The 15,829-nt window shown below is 43.5% G+C and overlaps 1 protein-coding gene across 1 annotated transcript; it reads right to left on the reverse strand.

Annotated features, from left to right (window-relative positions):
* Positions 1 to 12,740: 12,740 nt before the first annotated feature.
* On the reverse strand, positions 12,741 to 15,663 carry LOC139406675 (uncharacterized). The gene is made up of 3 exons (XM_071149548.1): positions 15,052 to 15,663; positions 14,671 to 14,957; positions 12,741 to 14,551 (listed from the first exon to the last, which is right to left on the reverse strand). Exons 1-3 carry the CDS (start codon positions 15,136 to 15,138, stop codon positions 14,329 to 14,331), a joined length of 597 nt encoding a protein of 198 aa, XP_071005649.1. The 5' UTR covers positions 15,139 to 15,663; the 3' UTR covers positions 12,741 to 14,328.
* Between the last annotated feature and the right edge of the window lie 166 nt (positions 15,664 to 15,829).

Here is a 15,829-nt window from a genome sequence, read left to right on the forward strand (position 1 = left end):
CATGTTTTCACAGCTAAAAATATTTAATTAAACTGTTGACAGTGCGCTCGGAAAGGAAAATGTCCAATACAATTTCACTATAATTGTAAGCTAACTCTGTAACCCACCCTGCACAATCAATGAACCAACCGCATCGCTTAGCCCTATACATTCTTTCCCAAACTCATGGATAGTCTAGAGCGTAGCATAAGGTAACCAGTCCATCTATCAGGTATCAAGGTAAGACCCAGATGCAGATCGTGTCAAAGTAACCATGGACCGCAGGCAGGGTCAGGTCAGGCAGAGGTTGGTAATCCAGAGGTGGGGCAAAGGTACAGGACGGCAGGCTCGGGGGCAGGCAGAGAGGTCAGGCGGTGGGTACAGGGTCAGGACAGGCAAGGGTCAAAAACCAGGAGGACGAGAAAAGAGAGACTGAGGAAAAGCAGGACCTGACAACAAAAAAATGCTGGTAGGCTTGACAAACAAGATGAACTGGCAACAGACAAACAGAGAACACAGGTATAAATACACAGGGTATAACGGGGAAGATGGGCGACACTTGGACAGGGGTGGAGACAATCACAAAGACAGGTGAAACGGATCAGGGTGATACCATCCAGTATGCATAATAATACAGTCCACACTCAAAGGCGATTACTAGAATTTGTTTGATTTTGGAGTATAGGCTAGACCAATTATGTACCAAAGACATCTTAAATCTGTTATTTTGTTTTGTTTTTCTGCTGTGCGTAATATGCGATAGGCTATGCATTGTGTAACGTACGGCACAATTATTATTTTAATTTGGGGGGGGGGGGGTTCAGGCTTGGGCTCATATATAGGCCTACATTACTACTTCTACTTAAGAGAGAGAACGATAAACAGATTGAGACAGATTCAAATGGAAAAGACAGGTAATTGTAAATTCTGCCAAAGCGTTACAAAACAAAAAAATCAAAAAAGTAGAATGTTTTAATTATTATTGCCAAGCTCTAATATACGTATGTTTTTAATTAATCCTCACCTTAGAAAGGGCTGTCCATTTCCTTGTGTTAGGCTTTGAAACCACACCCACATGGACCATGTTTTCCACTCAGTTTCAACCCGTTGTTGAACTTCTTTCTTCAAATTGATCAATCACATTGAGGTGAGTTTTAAACGCAAAATACTGTTTTGATGATGAGTTTGATGTGATTTTTGATTGCATATGCATTGATGTCTGACTGGTTACAGGTACAATAAAGTACCAGGCCATTAGGACCTGATGGTTGTCAGTGTGTTTGGTACTACCAATGCATGTCAAATCAAATCAAAAAATGTTATTTGTCGCATGCTTCCTAAACAACAGGTGAAGACTAACAGTAAAATGCTTACTTACAGGGCCCTTCCCAACAATGCAGGGAGAAAAAAAAGATGAAAAATAGACAACACGAGGAGTGCATAAGAGGAGATTACCGTGACTCAACAGTCACGTGAAAATTTACTGTGGTCATGACTCATGACTGCCGTAACAGCCCTGTGTGTGTTTACCTCTGGATGGCCAGGGCCTGGTGTGGGCTGTAGCGTGTTCCTGTGCGGGGGTGTAACAGGAAGTGTCCAGGTACGTCCAACACCTGTAGCGTTGTCATGACAATACAGAGTCCCGCGGTGGTCAGTGTCGCTCCGGTAACAGCCATCAGCACCCCCAGCCAGAGGGCTGGACCTTGCAGAGTCAGGAAACCCCCTACTACCTACATACATACATACATACAAACAGTAAGCCAGGACACCATCTATATACTTGTTAACAAAAAAAAAGACACACACAGCTAGAAATCTGCACCCTCCTACCATCATCACTGGGCCTAGAGATAGCAGCATGCCCTGGGGAGATGGCCTCCTTCTCTCCCTCTGTCTGCCTGGAGTTACTCCCTGACTTGGCTCACACACACTACACTCCTCCTGCAACACCATCATACACAATCTGCAGGGGGAGAGAGAAAGATGAATGAGTGTAATGTTTATTGTTAATTTTGTATGGTTTATTTCCCATTTGTTTCTTGTCAATTTCACTTGCTTTGGCAATGTAAACATGTGCTTTCCATGCCAATAAAGCCCTTTAAATTGAATTTAAATTGAGATATCAAAGAGGGTTAGAGAGTTATCAGATGATCACTTGTTGATTGAACTAGGGCATACCATTTTACCTTCTGAAGAAGCTTCCAGTTGCCCAGCCGGGGATAAAGGAAGGATAGTATTATTTAGTTTCTATACATCTCCGTTGTTTTTTTACTAATCTCTTCAACTAGTTTATCTTCCTTTATGCTTTCCATGTGGCTTGCGGGGCTGTGATTGTTATCTAAACAAAATGTAAGAATCTCAAGAATCAAATGATTCTACTCGACCGAGACTATAATTTAAAACTCATCCCGTTTGCTTTGCCAGAGGTACTCTTGATCGATCCTTTAAATCCGTTATAACGTTGCATCGCGGTCGACATTGAATGTGTGTCGAGTTGTGGGCAGGGCAGGACACTCGCCCCCGGTAGTCACACAGCCCCTGCGCGTGGTAAAAGGAAGTCGGTTTCTGAATGTTATTCGGTGACCGTAGGAGGAAAGGATCAAGACAGAGAGAGGGGGCGGGAACGGAGAGAGACAGGGTGGGGCAGTGGCGGAGAAGAGAAAGATCTGGATATCGTCAGTGTTTTATCAAAAACATGTTTGGCTGTTGATTTATCTAGACGAAGCTGTGTGAGGAGGGGGGAGGATATATGCCATTCCTATTGTGTGGTGTAATTAATTATCCATAGACTCGTTTTCAATTAGTTGGACAGTGTAGGTTATTATCTCTGAAGCAGATCACTTTGGTTCAAATTGTTTCAGTGAACAAGCAAACCTATAATCTTCAATGATTAAAATGTGATGATTGACTGGCCAGTCAGTCATCTCTATTACCAGAATGTGTTGATCGAGAGAGCCTAACCTGGAGCCTCATTTATCAATGTAACGTTGCGTAGAAACTATTCTAAAATACTACTCCCGAACGGTATTTAGGAAGTTCATACGCATATAACATTTGTGATTTATCAAACAATCCTACTAGCGTCAGACGCACACCAGAAGGGGAGAACCATTGATAAATAAAAATTGTTCTTAGCCTCAGTGGTTGTGCACGACCTTGGGTAGTTGCATTTCGGAAACGCCCCAAATTAACCATTTGGTCAAAATCACCCATTTTAAAACTTCTTCAGAATTGGTGGGTCCCTTACAGGACGGTTGAGCTAATTTAGGCTAATGCGATTAGCATGAGGTTGTAAGTAGCATGAACATTTCCCAGGACATAGACATAACTGATATTGGCAGAAAGCTTACATTCTTGTTAATCTAACTGCACTGTCCAATTTACAGTAGCTATTACAGTGAAATAATACCATGTTATTGTTTGAGGAGAGTGCACAATTTTGAACATGAAAAGTTAAACAAATTAGGCACAGGTGGGCAGTCTTGATGCAACATTTTGAACAGAAATGCAATGGTTCATTGGATCAGTCTGGAACTTTGTACAGACACTGCTGCCATCTAGTGTCCAAAATCTAAATTGCACATGGGCTGGAATAATACATGATGGCCTTTCTCTTGCATTTCAAAGATGATTGTACAAAAAAAGTGTTTTCTTTGTATTAGAGGGAATATATAACGTCGTAACATGAAATTCAACGCGCAACCAAACAAAGCAAAGAAAAAAAACACTTTTCCAAGACAGAAATAGAGGTGCTAGATTGAGTAAAAACAAAATGTTTTTTGGGGCTCGCTCAGTTGTGGCGTGACCAGTAAAAATAAAAACATGCTAACATTGCTGTTCTGTAGAATAACCGAGCAGTGCGTTACACCTGGCCACCATATTCAGCAGCGTCTTTTTGCACGTCACATAACCACTTGCACATTAAGCATGGAAACCTGTTTACATAGTTGAAATTGTCTGGGGATATACAGTTGTGAAGTCAGACGTTTACATACACTTATGTTGGAGTCATTAAAACTCATTTTTCAACCACTCCACAAATTAACAAACTATAGTTTAACCATGTCAGTTAGGATATCTACTTTGTGCATGACACAAGTAATTTTTCCAACAATTGTTTACAGACAGATTATTTCATTTATAATCCACTGTATCCCAATTCCAGTGGGTCACAAGTTTACATACACTAAGTAGACTGTGCCTTTAAACAGCTTGGAAAATTCCAGAAAATGATGTCATGGCTTTAGAAGCTTCTCATAGGCTAATTTACATCATTTGAGTGAATTGGAGGTGGTGTACCTGTGGATGTATTTCAAGGCCTACCTTCAACCTCAGTGCCTCTTTGCTTGACATCATGGGGAAATCAAAATAAATCAGCCAAGACCTCAGAAGAAAATTGTCGACCTCCAAGTCTAGTTAATCCTTGGGAGCAATTTCCAAACACCTGAAGGTACCACGTTCATTTGTACAAACAATAGTACGCAAGTATAAACATGGGACCACGCAGCCATCATACCGCTCAGGAAGGAGACACGTTCTGTCTCGTAGAGATGAACATACTTTGGTGCGAAAAGTGCAAATCAATCCCAGAACAACAGCAAAGGACCTTGTGAAGAGGCTGGAGGAAATGGGTACAAAAGTATCTAAACTCAGCAAAAAAAGAAACGTCCCTTTTTCAGGACCCTGTCTTTCAAAGATAATTAGTAAAAATCCAAATAACTTCACAGATCTTCATTGTAAAGGGTTTAAACACTGTTTCCCATGCTTGTTCAATGAACCATAAACAATTAATTAACATGCACCCGTGGAACGGTCATTAAGACACTAACAGCTTACAGACGGTAGGCAATTAAGGTCACAGTTATGAAAATTTAGGACACTAAAGAGGCCTTTCTACTGACTCTGAAAAACACCAAAAGAAAGATGCCCAGGGACCCTGCTCACCTGCGTGAACGTGCTTTAGGCATGCTGAAAGGAGGCATGAGGACTGCAGATGTGGCCAGGGCAATAAATTGCAATGTCCGTACTGTGAGACACCTAAGACAGCACTACAGAGAGACAGGATGGACAGCTGATCGTTCTCGCAGTGGCAGACCATGTGTAACAACACCTGCACAGGATCAGTACATCTGAACATCACACCTGCGGGACAGGTACAGGATGGCAACAACAACTGCCTGGGTTACACCAGGAACGCACAATCCCTCCATCAGTGCTCAGACTGTCCACAATAGGCTGAGAGAGGCTGGACTGAGGGCTTGTAGGACTGTTTTAAGGCAAGTCCTCACCAGACATCACCGGCAACAACTTCACCCACAGGCACACACCCACCGTCACTGGACCAGACAGGACTGGCAAAAAGTGCTCTTCTCTAACGGGTCGCGGTTTTGTCTCACCAGGGGTGATGGGCGGATTCGCGTTTATCATCGAAGGAATGAACGTTAGACCGAGGCCTGTACTCTGGAGCGGGATCGATTTGGAGGTGGGGCGGTGTGTCACAGCATCATCAGACTGAGCTTGTTGTCATTGCAGGCCATCTCAATGCTGTGCATTACAGGGAAGACATTCTCCTCCTTCATGTGGTACCCTTCCTGCGGGCTCATCCTGACATGACCCTCCAGCATGACAATGCCTTCACGCACAGAACGAGCAGAATGGCTGATTTCCCGCAAGACAGGAATGTCAGTGTTCTGCCATGGCCAGTGAAGAGCCCGCATCTCAATCCCATTGAGCACGTCTGGGACCTGTTGGATCGGAGGGTGAGAGCTTGGGCCATTCCTCCCAGAAATGTCCGGGAACTTGCAGGTGCCTTGGTGGAAGAGTGGGGTAACATCTCATGGCAAGAACGGGCAAATCTGGTGCAGTCCATGAGGAGGAGATGCACTGCAATACTTAATGCAGCTGGTGGCCACACCAGATACTGACTGTTACTTTTGATTTTGACCCCCCCTTTGTTCAGGGACACATTATTCTATTTCTGTTAGTCACATGTCTGTGGAACTTGTTCAGTTTATGTCTCAGTTGTTGAATATTATGTTCATACAAATATTTACACGTTAAGTTTGCTGAAAATAAACACAGCTGACAGTGAGAGGACATTTCTTTTTTTGCTCAGTTTATATCCACAGTAAAACGAGTCCTATATCAACATAACCTGAAAGGCCGCTCAGAAAGGAAGAAGCCACTGCTCCAAAACTGCCATAACAAAGCCGGACTATGGTTTGCAACTGCACATTGGGACAAGATCGTACTTTTTGGAGAAATGTCCTCTGGTCTGATGAAACAAAAATAGAACTGTTTGAAAGTAATGATCATCGTTATGTTTGGAGGAAAAAGGGGGAGGCTAGCAAGCTGAAGAACACCATCCCAACCGTGAAGCACAAGGGTGGCAGCATCATGTTGTGGGTGTGCTTTGCTGCAGGAGGGACTGGTGCACTTTACAAAATAGATGGCATAATGAGGAAAGAAAATTCTGTGGATATATTGAAGCAACATCTCAAGACATCAGTCAGGAAGTTAAAGCTTGGTCGCAAATGGAGAATGACCCAAAGCATACTTCCAAAGTTGTGGCAAAATGGCTTAAGGACAACAAAGTCAAGTTATTGGAGTAGCCATCACAAAGCCCTGACCTCCATTCTATATAATTTTTTGGGGCAGAACTGAAAAAGCATGTTCGAGCAAGGAGGCCTACAAACCTGACTCAGTTACACCAGCTCTGTCAGGAGGAATGGGCCAAAACTCACCCAACTTATTGTGGGAAGCCTGAAACACTTGACCCATGTTCAACAATTTAAAGGCAATGCTACCAAATACTAATTGAGTGTATGTAAACTTCTGACCAACTGGGAATGTGATGAAAGTAATAAAAGCTTAAATAAATCTTTCTCTCTACTATTATGACATTTCACATTCTTAAAATAAAGTGGTGACCTAAGGCCTATCTGACCTACGGCCGTGGAATTTTTACTAGGATTAAATGTCAGGAATTGTGAAAAACTGAGTTGAAATTTATTTGGCTAAAGTGTATGTAAACCTCCGACTTCAACTGTATTTTATGTGGGCGCGTCTATTTCTCCATTCATATTTGGGAGCCCATCGTTGCAAATAAATCTCTTGACTTCGAACTGTTGTGCGATTGTGTATGGAAATTGTATGTTACTGTTAGTTTTGCTGATGATTGCATACAAAACATTGGCTCATCGCGGGGTGTGAGATGCCGATCAGCAAGCTCCCGTTGAAAAGTGCCTGTTTTGAAAGGTACCTGTTGTGGATATCACTTGGATGTACAACGGAATGGCATATGTTTGCCTTTTTTAAAGTAGGTATTAAATCCCCACAAAAATCATATAACATTGGTTTTGGGAAACAATATCTGATGAGCCAATCTGTACTTTGCAGAAAAACTTCCACCTGTCTCTAAAAATGAGCTCTCTGGAAAATGCAGCATGTGTCAAATCTTCCAAAAGCAAAATCAGCTATCTCTAATCGATTACCCATTATCTCAGTATTTTACAGTATGTCAACAATAGTTCAGTTTCACCCACAGGCCTACCTCTAATTTAACTAATTCTACTTTATATGGATTGTTATCTTAACAAATGCACTCATGTGGTCAAATTATAGGCTATAGCAGGTCAAGATACTTTTGTATATACAGTGCCTTGCGAAAGTATTCGGCCCCCTTGAACTTTGCGACCTTTTGCCACATTTCAGGCTTCAAACATAAAGATATAAAACTGTATTTTTTTGTGAAGAATCAACAACAAGTGGGACACAATCATGAAGTGGAACAACATTTATTGGATTTTTCTAACTTTTTTAACAAATCAAAAACTGAAAAATTGGGCGTGCAAAATTATTCAGCCCCTTTACTTTCAGTGCAGCAAACTCTCTCCAGAAGTTCAGTGAGGATCTCTGAATGATCCAATGTTGACCTAAATGACTAATGATGATAAATACAATCCACCTGTGTGTAAACAAGTCTCCGTATAAATGCACCTGCACTGTGATAGTCTCAGAGGTCCGTTAAAAGCGCAGAGAGCATCATGAAGAACAAGGAACACACCAGGCAGGTCCGAGATACTGTTGTGAAGAAGTTTAAAGCCGGATTTGGATACAAAAAGATTTCCCAAGCTTTAAACATCCCAAGGAGCACTGTGCAAGCGATAATATTGAAATGGAAGGAGTATCAGACCACTGCAAATCTACCAAGACCTGGCCGTCCCTCTAAACTTTCAGCTCATACAAGGAGAAGACTGATCAGAGATGCAGCCAAGAGGCCCATGATCACTCTGGATGAACTGCAGAGATCTACAGCTGAGGTGGGAGACTCTGTCCATAGGACAACAATCAGTCGTATATTGCACAAATCTGGCCTTTATGGAAGAGTGGCAAGAAGAAAGCCATTTCTTAAAGATAGCCATAAAAAGTGTCGTTTAAAGTTTGCCACAAGCCACCTGGGAGACACACCAAACATGTGGAAGAAGGTGCTCTGGTCAGATGAAACCAAAATTGAACTTTTTGGCAACAATGCAAAACGTTATGTTTGGCGTAAAAGCAACACAGCTGAACACACCATCCCCACTGTCAAACATGGTGGTGGCAGCATCATGGTTTGGGCCTGCTTTTCTTCAGCAGGGACAGGGAAGATGGTTAAAATTGATGGGAAGATGGATGGAGCCAAATACAGGACCATTCTGGAAGAAAACCTGATGGAGTCTGCAAAAGACCTGAGACTGGGACGGAGATTTGTCTTCCAACAAGACAATGATCCAAAACATAAAGCAAAATCTACAATGGAATGGTTCAAAAATAAACATATCCAGGTGTTAGAATGGCCAAGTCAAAGTCCAGACCTGAATCCAATCGAGAATCTGTGGAAAGAACTGAAAACTGCTGTTCACAAATGCTCTCCATTCAACCTCACTGAGCGTGAGCTGTTTTGCAAGGAGGAATGGGAAAAAATGTCAGTCTCTCGATGTGCAAAACTGATAGAGACATACCCCAAGCGACTTACAGCTGTAATCGCAGCAAAAGGTGGCGCTACAAAGTATTAACTTAAGGGGGCTGAATAGTTTTGCACGCCCAATTTTTCAGTTTTTGATTTGTTAAAAAAGTTTGAAATTTCCAATAAATGTCGTTCCACTTCATGATTGTGTCCCACTTGTTGTTGATTCTTCACAAAAAAATACAGTTTTATATCTTTATGTTTGAAGCCTGAAATGTGGCAAAAGGTCGCAAAGTTCAAGGGGGCCGAATACTTTCGCAAGGCACTGTATAGTGTATGTGGACACCCTTTCAAATGAGTGGATTTGGCTATTTCAAATCAAATTTTATTGGTCACATACAAGTGCTTAGCAGATGTTATTGCGGGTGTAGCGAAATGCCTGTGTTTCTAGCGATAGTGAAGTAATATCTAACAATTTCACAACATATAGCCAATACACACAAATCTAAGTAAAGGAATGGAATTAAGCATATATAAATATATGGACAAGCAATGTCAGAGCGGCATAGACTAAGATACATTAGAATAGAATACAGTATATACATATGAGATGAGTAAAGCAAAATATGTAAACATTATAAAAGTGACTAGTGCTCAATTTATTAAAGTCGCCAGTGATTTCAAGTCTATGAAGGCTGAGCACGCCTTCTTGTGGTTCACCAGTGTTGAGGATCAACGAAGTGGAGGTGTTGTTTCCTACCTTCACCACCTGGGGGCGGCCCGTCAGGAATTCCAGGACCCAGTTGTGCAGGGCAGGCTTCAGACCCAGGACCTCAAGCAGAATGATGAGCTTGGAGGGTACTATGGTGTTCAATGCTGAGCTATAGTCAATGAACAGCATTCTTACACAGGTATTCCTCTTATCCAGATGGGATAGGGATGTGCGATGGTGATTGCATCGTCTGTGGATCTATTGGGGTGGTAAGCAAATTGAAGTGGGTCTAGGGTGACAGGTAAGGTAGAGGTGATATGATCCTTGACTAGTCTCTCAAAGCACTTCATGATGACTGAAGTGAGTGCTACTTCAGTAGTCATTTAGTTCAGTTATCTTTGCTTTCTTGGGTACAGGAACAATGGTGGCTATCTTGAAGCATGTGGGAACAGCAGACTGGGATAAAGAAGATATTGAATATGTCAATAGCCAGCTGGTCTGCGCATCCTCTGAGGATGCGGCTAGGGATGCCGTCTGGGCCAGCAGCCTTTCGAGGGTTAACACGCTTAAACGTCTTACTTACGTCAGCCACGGAGGAGAGCCCACAGTCCTTGGTAATGGGCCGCTCCGGTGGCACTGTGTTATCCTCAAAACGGGCGAAGAAACAAGACGTCGGTGCCCGCGACGTGGCTGGTTTTCCTTTTGTCCGTGATTGTCTGCAGACCCTGCCACATTCATCTTGTGTCTGAGCCGTTGAATTGCAACTCCACTTTGTCTCTGTACTGACATTTTGCCTGTTTGATTGCCTTGTGGAGGGAATAACTACACTGTTTGTATTCAACCATATTCCCAGTCACCTTGCCATGGTTAAATGCGGTGGTTCGTGCTTTCAGTTTTGCACAAGTGCTGCCATCTCTCCACGGTTTTTGGTTAGGGTAGGTTTCAATAGTCACAGTGGGTACAACATCACCTATACACTTCCTGATAAACTCAGTCACCGTATCAGTATATTCGTCAAGGTTATTGTTGAAGGGTACCCGGAACATATCCCAGTCCGCGTGATCAAAACAATTTTGAAGCGCGGATTGGTTAGACAAGCGTAGAATAGTCCTTAGCACGGGTAATTACTGTTTGATAATACGGTCGGCATTTGATTGAGGTATTCTAGGTCAGGTGAACAAAAGGACTTGAGTTCCTGTATGTTATCACAATCACACCATGAGTCGTTAATCATGAAACATACACTCCTTCTTCTTCTTCCTGGAGAGATATTTATTCCTGTCTCCGCGATGAACTGAGAACCCAACTGGCTGGACTGACTCAAACAGTATATCCCGGAAGAGCCATGTTTCTGTGAAACAGAGTATGTTACAATCCCTGATGTCTCTCTGGAAAGAAATCATCGCCCTGAGTTTGTCAACTTTATTATCCAGAGACTGAACATTAGTGAGTAATATTCTCGGAAGCGGTGGGTGGTGTGCGCACCTAAGTCGGACTAGAAGACCACTCCGAGTACCTCTGCCAGCGGTGTTTTGGGTTGGCCTCTGGAATCAGTTAATTTGCCCTGGGGGGTGCGAACAAAGGATCCGATTCAGGAAAGTCGTGTTCCTGGTCGTAATGCTGGTAGAGCTGGTGAGTTACAGCTGCTCTGATATCCAATAGTTCTTCTCGGCTGTATGTAATAACACCAAAAAACTTCTGGGCTAATAATGTAAGAAATAATAAATTTAAAAAACTAAGTACAGCAAAGTTTCCTGAGAGCTAGAAGCACGGCAGCTTTCTCTGTCGGTGCCATTTCGTTGTTATTTCAGCCACATCCATTGAAGACAGGAGTATAAAGTCGAGCACACAGCCATGACATCTCCATAGACAAACATTCACAGTAGAATGATCTTACTGAAGAGCTCAGTGACTTTCAACATGACACCGTCATAGAATGCAATGCCACCTTTCCAACAATTAAGTTCATCCAATTTCTGCCCTGCTAGAGCTGCCCCGGTCAACTGTAAGTGCTGTTATTGTGAGGTGGAAACTTCTAGGAGCAACAACGGTTCAGCCGGGAAGTGGTAGGCCACAAAGCTCACAGAAAGGGACCTCCGAGTGCTGAAGCATGTACCGCAGAAAAATCATCTGTCCTCTGTTGCAACACTCACTACCGAGTTCCAAACTGCCTCTGGAAGCAGTGTCAGCACAAGAACTGTTCATCGGGAGCTTCATGAGATGTCTTTCCATGGCCCGAGCAGACGCACACATGCCTAAGATCACGGTCTGCAATGCCAAGCGTCGGTTGGAGTGGTGTAAAGCACACTGTCATTGGCCTCTGGAGCAGTGGAAACGAGTTCTCTCGAGTGATGAATCACACTTCACCATCTGGCAGTCCTGGTTCGGGGAATTTGTATTTTTTTAATTTAACCTTTATTTATCTAGGCCGGCCAAACCCTCCCACAACCCAGACGATGCTGAGACAATTGTGTGCCGCCCTATGGGACTCACGATCACGTCCGGTTGTGATACAGCCTGGGATCGAACCAGGGTCTGTAGTGATGCTTCTAGCACTGAGATACAGTGCCTTAGACTTCTGACCCACTCGGGAGCCCTAAAAGACAGTCATGGTTTGGACTAGGCCCCTTTGTTCCAGTGAAGGGAAATCTTAATGCTACAGCATACAATGACATTCTGTGCTTCTAGCTTTATGGCAAAAGTTTGGGAGAGGCCCCTTTCCTGTTTCAGCATGACAATGCCCCTGTGCACAAAGCGAAGTGCATACAGAAAGTGTTTGTCGAGATTGGTGTGGAAGAACTTGACTAGCCTGCACAGAACCGTGACCTTAACCCCATCGAACACCTTTGGGATGAATTGGAATACGCCAGGCCTAATCGCCCGAGCTCACTAATCCTCATGGCTGAATGGAAGCAAGTCCCTGCAACAATGTTCCAACATCTAGTGGAAAGCCTTCCCAGATTAATGTAGGCTGTTATAGCAGTAAAGAGGGGACCAACTCCATATTAATGCCCATAATTTTGGAATGAGATGTTTGATGAGCAGGTGTCCACATACTTTTGGTCATGTAGTGTATGTTGCATGAATTCAGTGGAAATACAATGGAATAAAAAAAACATATTTAATGATTACTCTCCCAACTTCACACATTTTCAACATATATTTTCCTCATTCTACACTTGACAAGCAGTTCCCTTATTCCACCACATGCCACTGTGCATACCCAATGTCATGGCTGTGCTTAAATTTGTGCAGCCTCAATCCAATGTTCATATTGATCAATCTCACACTTTGCGTGGAAATTATCCCAAGCATTATTTACACACAGATTTGTGCCTATGCATTATTGATAAATGAGGCCCTTGGAATCTAATTCCTAAATTCATAGTCTTATACAACAAAATTGCACAGAATAACAATACGTGCATTTATAAAGTACCATAACTCATTAATTAATCAGCCAAGGAGATACATCTCTGGGCTGATTGTGTATGTGGAGCCTGTTTCTGCATACTACATTCTCCTTGTGGCAGAACAGGTGGGTCATCCATCATGTGTTACAGATTGACCATGCAGAGCCTTTAAGGGTCATGTCTAGATGGGATACAGCTTTTGTCAAATTTGACGTCAAACGTTATATTTTTTATTTTAGCTAACCTTTTCCCTAAACTTAACAACCTGCTACATTAACCTAAACCGCTGCGTAAATTATATGCTTGATCTGAAAATGTGGTAGGAGACACCATTTGGAGGGTGTGACGCAATTTCGTGGCCTCCGGACTCGTGCAAGAGGCCAAATTGAGCTCCATACCGCATCGCCATGCGCCTCCCAAATGTTGTAACAATGTGGAGGGATCCATACAGCGCTGTATAGTCCTGCATTGACATGATTGGTTGACGGTAGATGGGGGCGGGAGGTCCTGTACAAACACAAACTCACTTCCTCGACAACTTACTTCATAACAGCTCTACTCAACAGCTCTGCGCTGATCCGCGAAGCACAAGAAGTATGAATGCCCTGATTTCTGCAGAGGCCGTCTCACCGTAAATGCTGCACGGCGAATGCAGACAACAGATTGACCATGCGTCGCCTTTAAACCTGCTAAGAAAATTCTATGTTGACTGAAGCTGTATCCCTGCTAGACAAAACCCTTTAGGAGGGGGCTGGATGTGGTATTTGTATGGTTTTAATTGTCTAGCATGTCGACTGACCACTAGATGTCCTCGCAGACACATTAATGTATCACATTTGGATTTCAAAAGGACTATTAGATGACATGAAATCATTTAAAGTATTCAGACTATTTTGCTGAACTTTACATAAATTAAATAGTATTTAACTTTTATATTCTGTTACACATGCATATAATGTAAAGAGCTAGCAGAGGCAGGAAAAGGCACTGCGGACATTGAGTGTGGTTTGCACTTTTGGGCTATTCCATCGGTTCCTTTGCACCAGGCAAACTCAATGTCTCATTTAAAAGGTAGCTTGTGAAAACATGCTCAACTACAGGTTGTTGAAGACAGACAGATAATATGCTGCTCAGAGTGTTGCTTTAGGGCAATCTCCTATTCCTGCCTTTTCCTATGGGCTGACAGCTGATTGGAAGAGCCTGGGTGAAGGGTGTGGCCACAGTATTCCTCCTCCAGTGTGGTGGGTGGAGGCAGTGTGTGGGCCTGTCTGGTGATGTCACACCTCAAAGCTGATCTCCCGTGATCGGCCAAACAGGGGTTCCGAGGCCAGGTGTGTGTCTGAGTAGGCGCGGCGCAGGTGGGTGGAGCTACAGGTGGTCTTTATGGCGACCTCGTAGGGAGGTGGGGGGCCCAGCCCGGGGGGGTAGCGGGAAGGGGGGCTGAGTGGGGGGTAGTCCACATCATTAGCCCCATACACACCTCGCCGTTGGTGCTCAGTCCTAGACACAAACACACACATAAAGGACAGTTACAGTACATGCACAGTGCATTGTAACCTTTCATTGACCTTTTAATGTACTTTCAATTCAACAATAACAATTCAAGAAGGATGTGTTACCTCTGCAGTAGGGCTGACTGGGACTCTGGGAAGTGTCCAACAGGACCACGGGGGCTGAAGAGGACATGTCCCAGGTCAGGATGGGTGTACCGGCCAGGGTAGTTGAGGTCTGGGTGTGGGTAGGGATAGTTGGGGTGTTCTCCCTGGTGGGGGTATTGGGGGAAGTTGGGGTACTCTCCCTGGCTGTACTCTACCTGGTGCTTGTTACTCATGGCCCAGAGAAGCCCCAGGATCAGCATGACGGCTCCCAGCACCACACAGCACAGAGAGAACGCCTGCAGGCGGCTCTGTAATAATAATACATAACATTATTTTATTATTAACCATAATCATAACAGTAATAATAATAGATTGTACATTGTATCTCTTTATGGTACCCACCTGTGAGGAGGTGAGAAAGGCAGTGGAGCCGCCTGTCGCGATGAGAAAGACTCCGAGGAAGATGGCGCCGTGGTGGAGGGAAGGCATCGCTCTGGGACCTCCGGGGATGAGGTTTGTGTGTGTGTTAGTTTCTGTGGTTCAGGGAAGGCATCTCCCTCTCTATGGGATCACCAGGGATGTAACCCCCTGGTAAATAACCCGTTAGGCGTGCTCTGTTCTGGTCAGTTCCATGGGACCAGGTCCCATTCCAAGTGTGGTTCCCAGGTCCGTGTGGGTTATTTGGATTCAAGAAGCAAAGGTGATGAATGGATTTGAAGTTAAATGAAAGTTAAAGTTGAAAAACATTTGCACAGAGTTCATTATCTTCAGGTACAGCAGTAGAAATACAAATGAAATGGAGGAAATGTTGGTTTTCTTTTATTCCTTCCAGACTGGATGATGAAATGAAGACAAAAGATGAGGTGATCACCATCAATTTCTTTTAGAATAATAGAGACCCATTTTCCAATGATATCCAGAAGCTCACATAAAAAAAATTGTCAATATCATACAGTTTCTTAAATGAAGACACTGAAAGCAGGAGAGAATCATCCGGGAGGGCTGAGTGAGTGTGTGAGAGAGAGAGAGAAAAAGAGAGAGAATTAGTGTGTGGTGTGCGTGTTCCGGGCAGGAGAGACAGACGAGTTGACAGCAGAGCCCATTAATTACTGGCGCCCCACCCTCTGTCTAATGTGTGTGTACAACTCACCAGGCAAGTAATGCTCCATTCATGTGTGTG

The sequence above is a fragment of the Oncorhynchus clarkii genome, chromosome 4 (assembly GCF_045791955.1).
Source record: "Oncorhynchus clarkii lewisi isolate Uvic-CL-2024 chromosome 4, UVic_Ocla_1.0, whole genome shotgun sequence".
NCBI classification, from domain to species: domain Eukaryota; kingdom Metazoa; phylum Chordata; class Actinopteri; order Salmoniformes; family Salmonidae; genus Oncorhynchus; species Oncorhynchus clarkii.

Bases quoted from the DNA above. Each gene is read 5' to 3' on its own strand.
- LOC139406675 (XM_071149548.1), bottom strand. From the start codon at position 15,138: ATGCCTTCCCTCCACCACGGCGCCATCTTCCTCGGAGTCTTTCTCATC. The intron at 14,958-15,051 runs GTGGGTACCATA...TTATTATTACAG, and splicing joins CCTTTCTCACCTCCTCACAG to AGCCGCCTGCAGGCGTTCTC. The intron at 14,552-14,670 runs GTAACACATCCT...GTTTGTGTCTAG, and splicing joins CAGTCAGCCCTACTGCAGAG to GACTGAGCACCAACGGCGAG.